This window comes from Rattus norvegicus, chromosome 1 (genome assembly GCF_021556685.1).
Source record: "Rattus norvegicus strain SHRSP/BbbUtx chromosome 1, alternate assembly SHRSP_T2T, whole genome shotgun sequence".
Lineage (NCBI taxonomy): Eukaryota > Metazoa > Chordata > Mammalia > Rodentia > Muridae > Rattus > Rattus norvegicus.
The window spans coordinates 41,323,734-41,342,124 of record NC_141534.1 but is presented as its reverse complement, the minus strand read 5'-3'; the positions used below and the strand labels follow the sequence as shown (position 1 = coordinate 41,342,124).

The 18,391-nt window shown below is 41.5% G+C and overlaps 1 protein-coding gene across 7 annotated transcripts in view; it reads right to left on the bottom strand.

Annotated features, from left to right (window-relative positions):
• The window catches only part of LOC148006923 (uncharacterized), an 82,427-nt gene that overhangs the window by 44,571 nt on the left and 19,465 nt on the right, over window positions 1-18,391 (bottom strand). For all 7 annotated transcript variants that reach the window (XR_015645097.1, XR_015645100.1, XR_015645096.1 and 4 more), the window contains 3 exons: window positions 4,096-4,229; window positions 3,715-3,801; window positions 1,744-1,809 (listed from right to left, as the gene is read on the bottom strand). Coding sequence is in view for 2 of the 7 variants with exons in the window: in XM_087598421.1 (XP_087454547.1) it covers window positions 1,744-1,809; window positions 3,715-3,750 (102 nt within the window). In the remaining 5 variants the exon portion in view is untranslated. The remainder of the gene's footprint in view (window positions 1-1,743; window positions 1,810-3,714; window positions 3,802-4,095; window positions 4,230-18,391) is intronic.

Sequence of the window (18,391 nt, the reverse complement as noted above, 5' to 3'; positions counted from 1 at the left end):
GGAAAGAGGGGTCTTGATGGACTCAAAGCTTGAATTCTCTGGACCCTCTACAATTTGTCCATCATAACATTGAATAATAAACAAAGCGTTTCAAACGTCACAACATTCCAACATCTTGTCAAAAGTGATTATTTGAAAGGTCACAACTGTGGCATGTGACACCTATGGGTTCCAACAGGAACGTACTTCACCACACAAGCCTCAGACATCTCACCCCATCCAAGCTTAAGATCCCATCTGACAGATGTGTCAAGAAAGGTTTCAGTCACAAACAGCTGTGGAAACTGCAAACATGAGGCTAGGGAAGGACATGACTGTTCTGGGGGCAGCATGCAGAAGAGATTTTATGATAATCTCTCCCTGGTTGTGTTAAGTGCTATTGAAATCTACACATGTGACAAAATTTCACACACACACACACACACACACACACACACACACACACAGGCACACATGCACATAGATACACACAGAGGCACACACTCACACAGACACACAGACATACACACACACACATAGGCACACACACAGACATAGACACACATACACATAGGCACACACACAGAGACATAGACATACAGAGACACACACAGACACACACACACACACACACAAAATGAGATCTAACATAATTTCCAAAATGTCAATAGGTGACTTTATTTCACAGATAACAACTTCAATAGGTGACTTTATTTCACAGATAACAACTTCCAATTTAGAACAACCATCTCTATAGTTCTACAATGGAGGCTCCTTGGCCGAGGCTGGATGAAGATTCTGTAGGAGTTTTCCTGAACCGTTTTAAAACTCTGACCGGTGCTACATTATTTTTTTAATATTAAGGGCTTTTATTTTTCAGTTGGTTGTTTTTGTTTTGTGTTTTGTTTTGTGTGTCAGACTGGATTGAAAATTCTAGACAGTCTGATCCTGTGGTTTAATTTTCCTACACATTTAAACACAGTTAAACCTCAGGGATGGCTACCTTGAAATTCTGTTGCAAAGTAGCAAAGCTCCCATGATCTTTAAGGTAAGAATGGATTCTATCAGCTGATAAACAGGACTCGGGGCTGAGACCCAGCAAGGAACGATGTGGGACTTTTTGTCTTTCTTTTTTTTTTTTTAATTTTTCATTGGATAATTTTTTTATAAATTGCTTTTTGTATTAATTTTTCTTTTTTAATTGTTTATTAGATATATTTGTTTACTTATATTTCAGATGTTATTCCCCTTCCTGCCTTCCTGTCCATCAGGCCCCAGTCCCTCCCCTTCCCCTCCCCCAACTTTTTGTCTTTTTAATTGAAAATAGTTTCTTTGCTCATAGGATACACCCCAAGGAACGTTTCCACTTCCTGGGATCCAATAGGAGGGAAGTGTGAATCTTCCTGGGAAGGGGAAATGAAATCCAAAGGAATTTTGTGAACATCTGATTTGCTAGGGGCTTCTTTAAAATGTGTGCCATGTTAAGTTTAAACCCTTGCACTGCATGGAAAACTGGCTTACGAGGTGCACCTAGGTAGTGGGGACCCCAGCTCAGGCTTAAAGAGCAACAGAGCAAATGGGTAGCATCCCAGGATGGCTCACAAATGAGCCCCCACCCGCAAGAGTGAGAGCCCACTGCACATGACAAGTGCACATGTCGAAGCCTGATTTGCCAGAGGCTGAGAGTGACATGTTTACCTGGCAGCTGGATGGTTAGCATTTTAAGGAGAATCTATGTGTTGCCAGACAAAGCAACATTCCTACCTTTATTCTTGTCAGGTTTGTATTCCCCGTCTCCCAAGATATCTTCGAGATCCTTGTCTGACCAACCTACAGAAAAACCACACATTTCAGTGGCCAAAAGAAAAAAATCTCAGCAGCAAACATTTGGATTAGTTAAAGTTGTCCATGACATGTGAGTGTTCTTCATGGAACTGAGAGTGTGGTTCAGTGGCACAGCAGATGTTAGGTCTCAGAACCACACCTTGTGCTCATACTAAGGATCGATGGGGAGGGGGAGAAGGAGGAGGAAGGGAAGGAGGTTGAGGTGAATGAACAAGGAAGAAAGGGGGTAGGCAAAATTTCAACCAGCCCCTCAGACAGCTCACTGCCGATGTATATGTTCTGTAGAACGTCCAATCATCTTGAGCGTTTGTGCGACCACAGAGAGAAGAAATACAATCCTATAATTAAGTTCAGATGAGACACCATCCCCCTGCGTGGATGGCAGCTCTCTGAGGTCTGACTCTATAGAAGACTCTGCTTCTTAACTGAACCAAGGAGATTAATGCCTTTCTGCAAAAATAAGTCTCAACTTTCTCACAATCTGCGACACAATCACAGATGACTAATACGAGAAGCAGAATCATTATTAATCATAGTTCAGTAATTAAGTACACATCTTCCTGAATGTCCTATTCTCTGTGTGCAAAGTGTGCTTAAAGCCGTCCCGCTGTATTCCAGTGGACAGGGGGGTGATTTGCTAAGCCCCTGGCGTCACTGTTCCTTCTCTTACTTGGCTTTGTCTGCTTTGTGTCATGAGACCCCTTTTGCCAGGCAGAATGAATGTCGTACCAACTGGATGACTTGGGAAGCATTTCTTACAACTGAATGAAATGAATCCATCAGTCCAGGACAGCCACTGATGGTGCTTGTCAACAAGATTTCGGGCAAAGCCTTTATAAGCTACCATGGTTCTTTTCCAGTGGTATGGGTGGTGTTAGCAGCAAGTTAGATTTTTTTATTATAGCATGCAGCATTACACTGACGTTTTATAAACCATAAGAGAACGAGGTTTTCTAAAAGACTAACCTGCAATGCTAGAAAACTACAAATGGGCACAAGTCCATTGAATGGGTGTTGTAGTTCAAACGTGAAATTTCCCTATAGGCTCATGTGCTGGGACTTTTGAGGCCTGCTTTTGGAAATACATCACTGAAAGTTGACATCTGGGTTTTACTAGCCCACTTCCTGTCTCTGTTTCTGCACTTCCTGTGTGTGGATACAAAGCGAGCAGCAGAGTCATATCGGGGCCTCATCACTTATAAAATGATAAGCTGAAAGAATCCTTCCTCTTCTCTTCGCTTGCTAGGTCCTTGTTCAGGGCAACCAGAAAAGTAATGAAAGGAGAACTAAGTGAGGAAAGGTTACTAAACACTATTTAAAAGGTATTATTCATTTATATATCTATTTTAAACCCTTTTAAATTTAATTGTATTTAAGTGTGTGTGTGTGTGTGTGTGTGTGTGTGTGTGTGTAGGTCAGAGGACAGATTTCAAGTTGCATATCTCAATATGCGAATCCAGGTATCTCCTAGAAAGATTGACATTCTAGAAATTTCTAAGAAGTAAAAAATAATGCCACTCTCTGACAAGTTGGTTTTCTCTCGACACACAGACTCATACAATGTGCTATTTATGTTAATATGTATTGGTTTAGTATTATCATTTTATACGAACAATACTGATTTTTTAAAAAAATTAAATATATAGATGATAAACAGAGATGTATATGACACACACAGACAATAGTTATTGAGATTCCCGATAATTCGGAGAATCCCAAGACCAAAATATATCAGTACTACCATTGTGGGGTTCTCCTACAGTTCGACATGGCCCAGATCTGGCCCAGATCTACAGTACTCTGGACCTCTCAGAACGCCATTGCAGGTATAAGACAAACCATACCAGGAGCTATAGCACTGGCCTGCGATGTCGATCATCGAGAACTTACCTCCTCCTTCTCCTGTACTTGGCTTTTTGGGGCCATCTAGATCACTCCAGTCATCCAAGTTGTCTTCCAAGTCAAACCCATGAAGTTCTGGGGACCACAGAACAAAAGAGATAATCACTGCTGTACTGGGTAGTTTTTATGTCGGCATGAGCTAGAGCCATCTGCAAGGAGGGAACCGTGTTTAAGAAAAGGCCTCCATAAGCTCAGGCTGTTAGGCATTTTCTCAGTGATCGATCAGTGGGGAAGGACACGGTACACCGTGGAAGGTACCATCCCTACGCTGGTGGTCATAAGCCAAATAAAATAAACCCTTTCTTTTCCATGTTGGTTTTGATCGTGGTGTTTAATTATCACTGTAGAAACACAAACGAGGATACTCACTGAAACAGGTAGCTGATGTGGAAAATCCTTCCTTCCTTTTTTCCTCTGAGAGCTTGTCTTACCCATAGGATTTGATGGTGCTCTAGTTGTTCCTGGCCTTCTCTCTGTAGTAGTGGTGATGTGGTCCCATCTCTCTGAAAGTAGGAGGGAAAACAGCAATAAAAAATAAATAATAATAAAATGTATACCTACATCATAGTTTAAGGAAGTCACACTGTGAATAGACAATCGTTAGTACTTATTAAAGCTCCTATATAAACTCATGACTACCCAGAGAAAGATGGCAAAGAGATAGAACAGGTTTAAGTGAGGGAGATTCTAACCATTCTTCATAGGTTGGGGACCGAGAGACCCACATCTCACTACTTGACCAGAGCTAGAACATGAGCCCAGATCTGCTGCACACATGGAGTAGGGAATTCTAGACGATCCCCGAGACCTTTGAGCTATGGTTTACTCTACTGTTAGTGCAAGAACTGAACAGCAGATTATGATGCCCAGAGATGAATGAGCTGGTGTTGTCTGTAGTGTCCAGAGAATTGTTTTATAAGCTAGCATTTATGTGATGTACGGAGAACTCCTTTACAAACTGAAAGTGGTTAAAGAAGAAAATTTGATGATCATGCTATACCGTACATTAAAATCAACTAAAAGTGGATCAAAGATCTAAAAAGCTAGTTTCTAAACACTCAGCAGAAAACATTTTGGAAAAAATATATCCGGTTCCTGTCAGCCTACACTTCTTTGCTTCATCCTCCTTATCTTGTTGGGGGCCACATATGGGGTAGGCTCTGAATGGCCGTTCCTTCAGACTCTGCTCTAAACTTTGCCTCCCTATCCCCTGCTAAGGGTACTTTTGTTCCCCTTTTAAAGAAGGAGTGGAGCATCCGCATTTTGGTCATCCTTCTTGAGTTTCATGTGATCTATGGCGATGCACTCTTTTAATCACAGTACTCCAGAACAGAGGCAAAAGGATCTCTAAACTTGAAAACAGCCTGGTCCACAGAATGAGTTCCTGGACAGCCAAGAAAAACCCTCCATTAAAGAAACAACAACAAAAAAAGGGGGGGGGGAAGAAATGAAAAGAAAAAACAACAAGGATTTCCAAACAACTCACTTGCACCATCACAGAACAACAAATAAATGGGTGTTGTAGTCAAACGTGATATGACCCTACAGGTCAATTGTTGGGAATACGTCACTGGAAGGTGACATGTAAGGTTTACTATCCACTTCAGTGGGGTCACATGGGGCCCAGGTTAAGAGTAAAGGAGATCTACTGTGGCATTTTGTGAGTGATGGATTGGACGCTGCCTTGTCATCACTATTACATGTCGATGCTATTGAACTCATTTCAGCAGAGTCTCAGAAAGCAAAGTATTTAAAGCAGAGGTGAGGGAAATTACTATAAACGTAGAGTAAACCTAAAGGTATAAAACCAAGAAGATCCAAATAAAGACACACACCAGATTGGCAACATCAGCTCCCACACTCTCTATGTTCAATGAAAGCCTATAGAAGTCCCACTGATTGTTTCTTTCCAGAAAGAGTCAAATTTGATCTAAACTTTTTGGGGAAGGCAGAACCTGAGATTGTCTTTTTTTAAACCTTAAAAAGAATAAAGTGGGATGAATCACTCTACCTAATACTTCATAGTCAACATTTATCAAAGATGTGGCAGATAGATAGATACAGGCAACAGAACAGAATGAAGAGCTCAAAAGACCTCAGATCTGCTCAAGTGATTTTTTTTATACATATGCAAAACAACTCAAGGGAGCAAGAAATCTTTTCAGCAAAGGGTGCTGGAATAATTAAACTTCCAAAACAAAAAGCAATGGGTTTCATTTTATATAAAACTAACTGCAAATGGATAGGTTCCATTTGCTTAAATATTAAACCATTAAATTTTCAGAAGGAAGTGTTTCAGAATTGAATGCTTAGTAAAGAGTTCAGATATTCGACTACAGAAACACGGCCCATAAGAGGAAAAGTTGTTACGAAGCTGGAAAGAACATGCCACCTGGTACACGGCCACAATTCAGGAAGCTGAGGTGGGAGGACCTGGCATTTGAGATCCAGCTAGGACTGCTTGCCAAGATTGTAAGATTCAGTCTCAAAAGAGGGAGGAAGAGGAAGAAGTGGCACAGAAATAGGATGTGTAGAAAGGAGGGAGGACAAAGGATTCTAGACAAGAAAACCATCAGGAAGCTTTAATGGAGCTAAGGTTCTTGTGGGCTGGTGGGGTAGCTCAGAAGCAAGCATGCATTTACTTAGAGGTCCTAGGTTTTTCCTCAGAACAAACAGGGAAAAACAAGGGGGAGGAGAGGAAAGACAGGAAATCTGGAGTTGGCTTTTTGACAAAAGAAAACAAGATTCAACTTGTTCTGATGACTCAAAATTATAAATGGGAGAGGAGGCATTGCAACTAATACTAAATAGGTACAAAGGAAACTACAATGGACAATGTATTCCAACAAATCAGACATGCTAGAGGAAATGGATAGAGTTCTACAAGCACACAAACTATTAAGGTGATTATGAAAAATCAAAATATAACTGGATGAATGATAATTAGAATAATTAACAACCTCCCAACAAAGAAATATCCAGGTAAGAGAAGGCTATAAAAATGAATTCAAAGAAAAGTTAAAGCTAATCCTTCTCAAATCCTTGCAGATCTGAAGAGGAGGAAATCGAAATTCACTTCATGAGAACAGCATGACCCTCACGGAAAGCCAGACAAGAATGCCAAAAACAAGCAAAACTATATGAATAGAGGCAAAAATCAAGGAAACATTACATTTGCAAAGAGAATGAACAGCACATTTAAAAGATTGCACCCTATAATGAAAACTGGATTTATGCCCGGGACACAGGATTGCTCAACATAAATTAAATCATTAAACAGTAAAAGTATGAAGCATAAACATCATGTGATCATGTCAGTAGGTATAGAAAGATAAATTGACAAAATTTAACATCTTTTTGATGACAGTCCTCCACATATCAGCCATAGAAGCTAGAGTGGTTAGCGGGAGTTGTCAACTCAATGAGTTCTAGAACCTCCTGAGAGACAGGCCTCCAGCAGTATGGTAGGAGATCATCTTGACTCGGTAAACTGTGTTGAAAAGAAGCACCTACGGCAGATGACATGGTTCTTCGGTCTGAGATTCTAGCCTGCACACGGGTGATGGAGTGAGCTGAGTGTACCCCATCATTGCTCAAACTGGGCAAAAATAACGCTCCCTTAAGCGGCTTCCACCCTGGCGTTTTCTTACATCAACTAGAAAAGTAACTAAGATGAAAGCAATGTCACCCAATGGAATGAGGACCACACAGGATGAGGGACCAGGGCACATAGTCAAGGGGGAAACACTGAAAGATTTCCTTCTAACCTGAGGAACAAGACAACCGTGTCCAATGTACCAATTCTATTCAATGCAGTACCAGCAGTCCTAGCAAGAATGAGGAAAGGATATTGAAAACGGTCTGTAGGTGGCAGGACTGTATGCACAGAAGATCCACGAGAACCAAGTGTGGTGGTGCCCACTTATGATCCCAGAATCTGACAGGCAGACTCAGGAAGAGGAGGACTTGGAAGGCAGCCTGAATTATATAACAAGTTTCAAATCAGCCTGGGCTACAGATACGGAAAAATAGACAAACTGAAAAAAGAAACACTGGCATATTCATGGTTTTGAAGATGAACAAAGTAGTCATAAACCAAAGAATGTAGATGGCAAAAGGAGTGAAATCACTCCTCCACAAAACCTCCAAGAGGAATGCTGCCACACAGGCACTAGTGCTTTGTGCCACTGAACTATCCCTGCAGGCTCCCTGATCATATCTGCTGCCAGTAACGAAACTTGGAATTTAAGACAGAGTTTTCTGAACACTTGCTGGTGGCTGTGATATGAAAAGCTTTTCAATATCTAGATGGTTTTTTAAATCATTGTTTTACTCATCATTTATTTGTTTATTTGTTTTTGGACAAGAGCTCTTGCTGTTGTAACCCTGAGTATCCTGGAACTTGCAACACAGAACAGGATTATCGTCAAACTTTTGGTATTCTCCCCAAAAGTTTGCCTCCACAGTGCTGGGATTACATGTGGTGCCACCCCGTATGACTTACTGAATGCTTTGTTCAATAGATAGGTGTGATTCTGTAATATAGTACATTGTGCATTGGTTGGGGTATCAGTGTTTCCAAGTGACCAGTGCACAGCGCTAACACACTGTGAATGATCCATTCAAAGAATAGGAGAGTCCAATGGAAGAGCTGGAGGAAGGACTGAAGGACCAGAAGAAGACATGGAGTCCAAAGAACCATGAACACCTTGGAGCTCTCAGGGTCTGAACCGCCAACCAGGGAGGATGCACTTCTGGCCCTAGGTCCCCACACATATGTAGCAGATATGCAGCTCGTTCATGTGGGTACCCAAACAACTGAGGCAGAGGCTGTCCCTAAAGCTGTTGCCTGCCTGTGAATCCTGTTTCCCTGGCTGGGCTACCTTACTAGCCTCAGTGGAAGAGGATGAATCCAGCCCCAAAGAGGCTAGATGTTCCAGCTAGGTGTGGGGGGTGGGGAGTGGGGGCGGATACCCTGGGGCTCCACCCTCTCTGAGGAGAAGGGGAGAGATAGAGGGAGAGACTGTGTAAGGGAGCAGGGAAACTGGCAGCAATTTGGACAAAAAGGGAGTAAATAAATAAATAAGAAAATACTAAAGATAAAAAGCACATTGAGTTCTTTCCCCTTTCCTCCTACACAACTGCATGAGTCTGGATTTTCTCTGCATGTTGTACTGAACCTAAGGAACTTATAACTGCTCAGTCCAGATGCAGATATTAAAAATCCAGGTGGAGTGGTAACACACATCTGTAGTCCCAGCACAGGGGTTGAAGGGTGGGGAGGTAGAGGAAGGTAGACAGATCTCTGTGAATTTGAGGCCAGTCTGGTCTGTCTAGTAAAGTGTGGTCTACATAGTGATTCCTAGGTCTGTCTCACAGTAACACAGACACATACACACACACAGACACACATACACACACTAACACACACAGATACACGCACAGACACACAAACATACACACACACATGCACACACAGAGACATGCACGCACACACAGACACACACACAGAGGCCCACACAGACAAAGACATGCACACGCACACACACACACACACACACACACACACACACACACACACACAAGAATCCAGATGCATTCTATTGAAGCCAGACATTACAGAAAACTATAAAATAATGTCATTCATTAACCTAAATTATCTTTTCACCTTATAAGCACAGTTATTTCTCATAAAAACCCACCACATAAGTCAATGCATATGGCTTTTTATTTTCCTCAGATTAATATCAGTTTTTAGTTCTAAGTTTTCAGATGAGATGTATTTATAGATGTGACCCACAAACACAAACTCTCCCGAGATCTTCAAAAACTTAAGAGAATTTCAAGAAAACATCTGAATATCTTCGTTGAAGACTTCTCCTTTGGCCTCAGGTTGCCCCACTCTGACTCAGCAAACCCAATCCTATATGCTTCAAGGGGAAGTTAAAATTTATTGGGAAGGGTGCTCTCTATTCAGAAAATAAGGTTCAAACAGCATCTGTCTTCAAACTACACAACAGAGCTGTGGGGGAACTCAAGTCCATCCACTACCAGAAGCCTCGGATTTCCTACCTTGAGCTGGTACTAGAAGGTCTCAGCCCCATGTCAACAGCTGCCCAGAGTAAGCCCACAGCTGCCAGATAAACCTCCGGGACACCAGTGTTTCCTCTGAACATAAATAATAACAATTACATGTTTCTATGCTTCACACAGCTCACCAAACATTCTTTCTTAAGTGCTAGGCTTTCCCACACATGAACTTGTACACATAAACACACATAGATATTTTTTTAAATAAAATTTAAAAGAATTTTTCTCCTCTAAGACTTAAAAGCTTCCAGTTGAACAATCTCCCCCTGAATGTCTATTTCATAAACATTCTAGCATTCAGATGTCAGCATTGACTACATTTGCCAGCTGATTAAATGCCACAGATCATGTATGTCCCTCCTGGGTTATGCTGTTACCTTCAGTTCCCAGTGACTGGTTCCATTTCAGGCCTTTCTGAGCTCTTAAACAGCCACGCACAACCTTTGACACTGTGACACATTGTCATCTACAAAGTTCACCCTTCAAGAACCATGACCGAGTTGCAAAAGAAAACTCTCTGAAGGTTTTAGATCAGTTTACAGTTTTGTGCTGGGCCATAGCCCGCTCCTCAGGTTTCAGACAACTGTACATAGACCTACTTTCCAATAACTGTGTGCTCTTCCTGGGCCAGGAAAATACAACCCCCAACAAAAGGCCACTCAGACACATCTGTAACACAAAATCCCTTTGAGGAAATTTTTGATTTGTGCCTTTAAATCTCTTTAGATAGAAAGAACTCACACTGAATATTTTTGGAGATTGTTAGAAGAATTTGAAAGTTCTAGAATGTTTAAAAGAAATCCACGCGTTTGGCTTTACAAAAACAAATGCTCATCAAACTTAATCAAGAGACTTTCTGTTTTCAGTTTCTCTGTTTTCCAGCCCAGCTGTTCACTCTCCCCGCCCCCTTCCTCCAGTTTGATACGCTTTAAATCCTCTAAAGATTAGTAACGATGGCCGTAATTGTCTTCTAAGGAACCGACTACTGCAGGCACTCAAAACATAACATATACTAACAACAAATCCTGGCAATATGTTTATAAATGAAAATCAGAGACTTGGGGGTGAAATAAGTTGCCTTAGCATGGCCAAGATTCAAACTTGACAATAACGTTCCTACCTTAACTATTACTCTATACTCTGTTAAACACAAAGTGTTTTCTTCCCTCCTGAACTATTTCTCCAAACAACTCCTGAACCTGCAGAAAATGTCCCAGCAGAACCAGAAGGTCCTGTTTGCTAGGTTAATGTTTTTGTCAAAACACTGACAGAAAAACTGTGAAGTTGAAATGCTGTGGAGAGTGGTGTGACCACTTCCTCCTGGCAGAGATCGTTGAGATAGGTGTAGGGGAGGATGAATCTAGGTCCAGTTTCCCAGTCCATCGGGGTGGATGAAAAGTTGTTCCCTCTGGGAATTCCCCTGCCTTCTTCCTCCTACCTTTAGTGCTAGTGAGTCACAAAACCAGGATAAGGTGGTTCAGGGGAGGTGAAGGCCACAGCTGTGGGGACAAGAACCAGAACTAATAGCAGACACAGGTGTCTATACCATGTTCTCTCCCTAAGGCTCTTCAGCATGTTTGCCTAAGCCTGCACAACTAACTACCACAGTCAAAGCTAAATGGCTGGACCCTCCATCCTGCAATGCCTATGAAGCCTCAACATGGCTCACCTTCTCTGAATTGCAAACCAAAATTTTTCATTACACTTGGGAGGAGAGCTGGCTGTATAATCCAGGCTGGCCTAGAATTCTCTATATGGCCCAGGCCACTCTTGAACCTAGACAATCTTTCTGTTGCAGCCTGCCCCAGCCTGCCCCAGCCTGCAGTAGCCTGCCCTAGCCTGCCCTAGCCTCCCTAGCCTGTCCCAGCCTGCCCAGTACAGGGATGGGCCCAGGGGAATGACCATGTCTAGTTTGTCAACTCTGCTATATTTTCTTTAAACAAAACCTCAAATGCCCAGTTTTTCAATGCACTTGCCTTGAGCTTTAGAACTCACGTGGTCCTCCAGTCCTACCACATACCTCCCTCCACTCAGGGGTGGCATGTGACTAGACTCGGGGTAATTAGGAAGGATTTCTCCTTCCAAAGGAGCGACGGGAACATCTGGCTCTGAAGGCACTGGATAGGACTGGGTGTTTCTGTTCCCAAGATCTTTCCTGCCTGGAGTTAAAAAAGCTGCATCTGCCTGTGGAGGAGCTGGGGTTCCGGTGCCCATTGGATCCAAAAGCAATACTGGGTCCTTGAAATCCAGGACCTCTACCTCTCCCACAGGTGGCCCGTGTTTAATTTGATGGACCAAGAAAGCCGATTCTGTTTCCAGGTAGGATGGCCAATTACCAGGGACTGGGTGTGGCAAAGGAGAAGCGTGATCAGAATCTGGAGACATGGTGCCAACATCCACACAGCTTGGATTAGCCTTTGATTTGAAAGACACATCAATACATCCATTCTGCTGTGGCCTTCCAGGGCCTCCCCTGGTTCAATTGGTGGGTTGTCTACATCCTCTCCATTCTCATTGTAATAATTGAAATTGTCCTCAGAACAGATCTCCAGGGCTGCAGCATGGTTGAAGGAGTGCTCCAGCACTGAGGAGCAGACTGTGGAATGGTCACCTCTGACCGTAGCTGGACAGACATTGTCCAGGGCCAGCCTGCTGCTGATGTGAAAAGCCCACACCCCATGAATCCCCAAGTTCCTTAGTCTAAGAACAGAGGAAAGAGTGGATTATAACCAGTCCATTCATCCTCCTTCAGAATTTATTTTGAATTCAAAAGACTTTAATGATTAAAGTCAAACTTTGCCTGCTATGTCAAACAGAAGCAAAGCTTCTAAGTAACTGAGATAAATACCATACAGGAACTTTGTTATGAGCTGCCTTTTGTCTGGCATTGTGTATAGAACACTAAGTCATCAGGTTATATGTCTGCTCCAGAAGCCCAAATCAAATATTCTGTTAAAACCTGCTGTCTTGAGAGCAAACATGGAATGCAAGAATATTTTATGCTTTACGTGAATGAAAACTTAAATCGGACGCAAGCTTACTTAAGCTTACAATTCCTAAAACACTTAAATTTTACTGATTTCTACAAGCCGTGCCTACACCAGTGCTTATCAGTCTTCACTGGGCTCTGCAAGATAGGGGTGGTAGCTGTGCTAGATCTTAGTGAGGAAAAAGTTGGTTTTGAGAGGTTAGCTAATCTTCAGATCATACAGCCAAAAGTTGGCAAAGCCAGGGCAAGAATTTCATGCTAACAAGAAACTTTGTCTTCCAAACATCTCTGTGTACTGTGATTCACATGGACTAATGTATTAATGACAGAGGATGATAGATCTATTAGTACTTTTTAATGACCAAGTCTAAAGCAATTTTTTTTTATTAACTTGAGTATTTCTTATATACATTTCAAGTGTTATTCCCTTTCCCGGTTTCCGGGCAAACATCCCCCTCCCCCCTCCCCTTCCTTATGGGTGTTCCCCTCCCAATCCTCCCCCCATTGCCGCCCTCCTCCCATAGTCTAGTTCACTGGGGGTTCAGTCTTAGCAGGACCCAAGGCTTCCCCTTCCACTGGTGCTCTTACTAGGATATTCATTGCTACCTATGGGGTCAGAGTCCAGGGTCAGTCCATGTATAGCCTTTAGGTAGTGGCTTAGTCCCTGGAAGCTCTGGTTGCTTGACATTGTTGTACTTTTGGGGTCTCGAGCCCCTTCAAGCTCTTCCAGTTCTTTTTCTGATTCCTTCAACGGAGGACCTATTCTCAGTTCAGTGGTTTGCTGCTGGCATTCGCCTCTGTATTTGCTGTATTCTGGCTGTGTCTCTCAGGAGCGATCTACATCGGGCTCCTGTCGGTCTGCACTTCTTTGCTTCATCCATGTTGTCTAATTGGGTGGCTGTACATGTATGGACCGCATGTGGGGCAGGCTCTGAATGGGTGTTCCTTCAGTCTCTGTTTTAATCTTTGCCTCTCCCTTCCAAGGGTATTCTTTTTCCTCATTTAAAGAAGGAGTGAAGCATTCACATTTTGATCATCCGTCTTGAGTTTCGTTTGTTCTAGGGATCTAGGGTAATTCAAGCATTTGGGCTAATAGCCACTTATCAATGAGTGCATACCATGTATGTCTTTCTGTGATTGGGTTAGCTCACTCAGGATGATATTTTCCAGTTCCAACCATTTGCCTACGAATTTCATAAACTCGTTGTTTTTGATAGCTGAGTAATATTCCATTGTGTAGATGTACCACATTTTCTGTATCCATTCCTCTGTTGAAGGGCATCTGGGTTCTTTCCAGTTTCTGGCTATTATAAATAAGGCTGCGATGAACATAGTGGAGCACATGTCTCTTTTGTATGTTGAGGAATCTTTTGGGTATATGCCCAAGAGAGGTATAGCTGGATGCTCAGGCAGTTCAATGTCCAATTTTCTGAGGAACCTCCAGACTGATTTCCAGAATGGTTGTACCAGTCTGCAATCCCACCAACAATGGAGGAGTGTTCCTCTTTCTCCACATCTTCGCCAGCATCTGCTGTCACCTGAGTTTTTGATCTTAGCCATTCTCACTGGTGTGAGGTGAAATCTCAGGGTTGTTTTGATTTGCATTTCCCTTATGACTAAAAATGTTGAACATTTCTTTAGGTGTTTCTCAGCCATTCGGCATTCCTCAGCTGTGAATTCTTTGTTTAGCTCTGAACCCCATTTTTTAATAGGGTTATTTGTTTCCCTGTGGTCTAACTTCTTGAGTTCTTTGTATATTTTGGATATAAGGCCTCTATCTGTTGTAGGATTGGTAAAGATCTTTTCCCAATCTGTTGGTTGCCGTTTTGTCCTAACCACAGTGTCCTTTGCCTTACAGAAGCTTTGCAGTTTTATGAGATCCCATTTGTCGATTCTTGATCTTAGAGCATAAGCCATTGGTGTTTTGTTCAGGAAATTTTTTGCAGTGCCCATGTGTTCCAGATGCTTCTCTAGTTTTTCTTCTATTAGTTTGAGTGTGTCTGGTTTGATGTGGAGGTCCTTGATCCACTTGGACTTAAGCTTTGTACAGGGTGATAAGGATGGATCGATCTGCATTCTTCTACATGTTGCCCTCCAGTTGAACCAGCACCATTTGCTGAAAATGCTGTCTTTTTTCCATTGGATGGTTTTGGCTCCTTTGTCAAAAATCAAGTGACCATAGGTGTGTGGGTTCATTTCTGGGTCTTCAATTCTATTCCATTGGTCTATCTGTCTGTCTCTGTACCAGTACCATGCAGTTTTTATCACTATTGCTCTGTAATACAGCTTGAGTTCAGGGATAGTGATTCCCCCTGAAGTCCTTTTATTGTTGAGGATAGCTTTAGCTATCCTGGGTTTTTTGTTATTCCAGATGAATTTGCAAATTGTTCTGTCTAACTCTTTGAAGAATTGGATTGGTATTTTGATGGGGATTGCATTGAATCTGTAGATTGCTTTAGGTAAACAGGCCATTTTTACTATATTAGTCCTGCCAATCCATGAGCATGGGAGATCTTTCCATCTTCTGAGGTCTTCTTCAATTACTTTCCTCAGTGTCTTGAAGTTTTTATTGTACAGATGTTTTACTTGCTTGGTTAAAGTCACACCGAGGCACTTTGTATTATTTGGGTCTATTATGAAGGGTGTCATTTCCCAAATTTCTTTCTCGGCTTGTTTCTCTTTTGTATAGAGGAAGGCAACTGATTTATTTTGAGTTAATTTTATACCCAGCCACTTTGCTGAAGTTGTTTATCAGCTTTAGTAGTTCTCTGGTGGAACTTTTGGGATCACTTAAATATACTATCATGTCATCTGCAAATAGTGATATTTTGACCTCTTCTTTTCCGATCTGTATCCCCTTGATCTCCTTTTGTTGTCTGATTGCTCTGGCTAGAACTTCAAGAACTATATTGAATAAGTAGGGAGAGAGTGGGCAGCCTTGTCTAGTCCCTGATTTTAGTGGAATTGCTACAAGTTTCTCTCCATTTAGTTTAATGTTAGCAACTGGTTTGCTGTATATGGCTTTTACTATGTTTCGGTATGGGCCTTGAATTCCTATTCTTTCCAGGACTTTTATGATTAAGGGGTATTGAATTTTGTCAAATGCTTCCTCAGCATCTAATGAAATGATCATGTGGTTTTGTTCTTTCAGTTTGTTTATATAATGGATCACGTTGATGGTTTTCTGTATATTAAACCATCCCTGCATGCCTGGGATGAAGCCTACTTGATCATGTTGGATGATTGTTTTGATGTGCTCTTGAATTCGGTTTGCCAGAATTTTATTGAGTATTTTTGCGTCGATATTCATAAGGGAAATTGGTCTGAAGTTCTCTTCGTTGTGTCTTTGTGTGGTTTAGGTATAAGAGTAATTGTGGCTTCGTAGAAGGAATTCGGTAGTGCTCCATCTGTTTCAATTTTGTGGAATAGTTTGGATAATATTGGTATGAGGTCTTCTATGAAGGTTTGATAGAATTCTGCACTAAACCCGTCTGGACCTGGGCTCTTTTTGGTTGGGAGACCTTTAATGACTGCTTCTATTTCCTTAGGAGTTATGGGGTTGTTTAACTGGTTTATCTGTTCCTGATTTAACTTCGATACCTGGTATCTGTCTAGGAAATTGTCCATTTCCTGAAGATTTTCAAGTTTTGTTGAATATAGGTTTTTATAGTAAGATCTGATGATTTTTTGAATTTCCTCTGAATCTGTAGTTATGTCTCCCTTTTCATTTCTGATTTTGTTAATTTGGACGCACTCTCTGTGTCCTCTCATTAGTCTGGCTAAGGGTTTATCTATCTTGTTGATTTTCTCAAAGAACCAACTTTTGGTTCTGTTGATTCTTTCTATGGTCCTTTTTGTTTCTACTTGGTTGATTTCAGCTCTGAGTTTGATTATTTCCTGCCTTCTACTCCTCCTGGGTGTATTTGCTTCTTTTTGTTCTAGAGCTTTTAGGTGTGCTGTCAAGCTGCTGACATATGCTCTTTCCTGTTTCTTTCTGCAGGCACTCAGCGCTATGAGTTTTCCTCTTAGCACAGTTTTCATTGTGTCCTATAAGTTTGGGTATGTTGTACCTTCATTTTCATTAAATTCTAAAAAGTTTTTAATTTCTTTCTTTATTTCTTCCTTGACCAGGTTATCATTGAGTAGAGCATTGTTCCTTTTCCACGTATATGTGGGCATTCTTCCCTTATTGTTATTGAAGACCAGTTTTAGACCGTGGTGGTCCAATAGCATGCATGGGATTATTTCTATCTTTCTGTACCTGTTGAGGCCCGTTTTTTGACCAATTATATGGTCAATTTTGGAGAAAGTACCATGAGGAGCTGAGAAGAAGGTATATCCTTTTGCTTTAGGATAGAATGTTCTATAAATATCCGTTAAGTCCATTTGGCTCATGACTTCTCTTAGTCTGTCGACATCACTGTTTAATTTCTGTTTCCATGATCTGTCCATTGATGAGAGTGGGGTGTTGAAATCTCCCACTATTATTGTGTGAGGTGCAATGAGTGTTTTGAGCTTTAGTAAGGTTTCTTTTACGTATGTAGGTGCCCTTGTATTTGGGGCATAGATATTTAGGATTGAGAGTTCATCTTGGTGGATTTTTCCTTTGATGAATATGAAGTGTCCTTCCTTATCTTTTTTGATGACTTTTAGTTGAAAATTGATTTTATTTGATATTAGAATGGCTACTCCAGCTTGCTTCTTCTGACCATTTGCTTGGAAAATTGTTTTCCAGCCTTTCACTCTGAGGTAATGTCTGTCTTTGTCTCTGAGGTGTGTTTCCTGTAGGCAGCAGAATGCAGGGTCCTCGTTGAGTATCCAGTTTGTTAATCTATGTCTTTTTGTTGGGCAGTTGAGGCCATTGATGTGAGAGATATTAAAGAATAGTGATTATTGCTTCCCGTTATATTCATATTTGGATGTGAGGTTATGTTTGTGTGCTTTCATTCTCTTTGTTTTGTTGCCAAGACGATTAGTTTCTTGCTTCTTCTAGGGTATAGCTTGCCTCCTTATGTTGGGCTTTACCATTTATTATCCTTTGTAGTGCTGGATTTGTAGAAAGATATTGTGTAAATTTGGTTTTGTCATGGAATATCTTGGTTTCTCCATCAATGTTAATTGAGAGTTTTGCAGGATACAGTAACCTGTGCTGGCAGTTGTGTTCTCTTAGGGTCTGTATGACATCAGTCCAGGATCTTCTGGCCTTCATAGTTTCTGGCGAGAAGTCTGGTGTGATTCTGATAGGTCTGCCTTTATATGTTACTTGACCTTTTTCCCTTACTGCCTTTAATATTCTTTATTTTGTGCGTTTGGTGTTTTGACAATTATGTGACGGGAGGTGTTTCTTTTCTGGTCCAATCTATTTGGAGTTCTGTAGGCTTCTTGTATGTCTATGGGTATCTCTTTTTTTAGGTTAGGGAAGTTTTCTTCTATGATTTTGTTGAAGATATTTACTGGTCCTTTGAGCTGGGAGTCTTCACTCTCTTCTATACCTATTATCCTTAGGTTTGATCTTCTCATTGAGTCCTGGATTTCCTGTATGTTTTGGACCAGTAGCCTTTTCCGCTTTACATTATCTTTGACAGT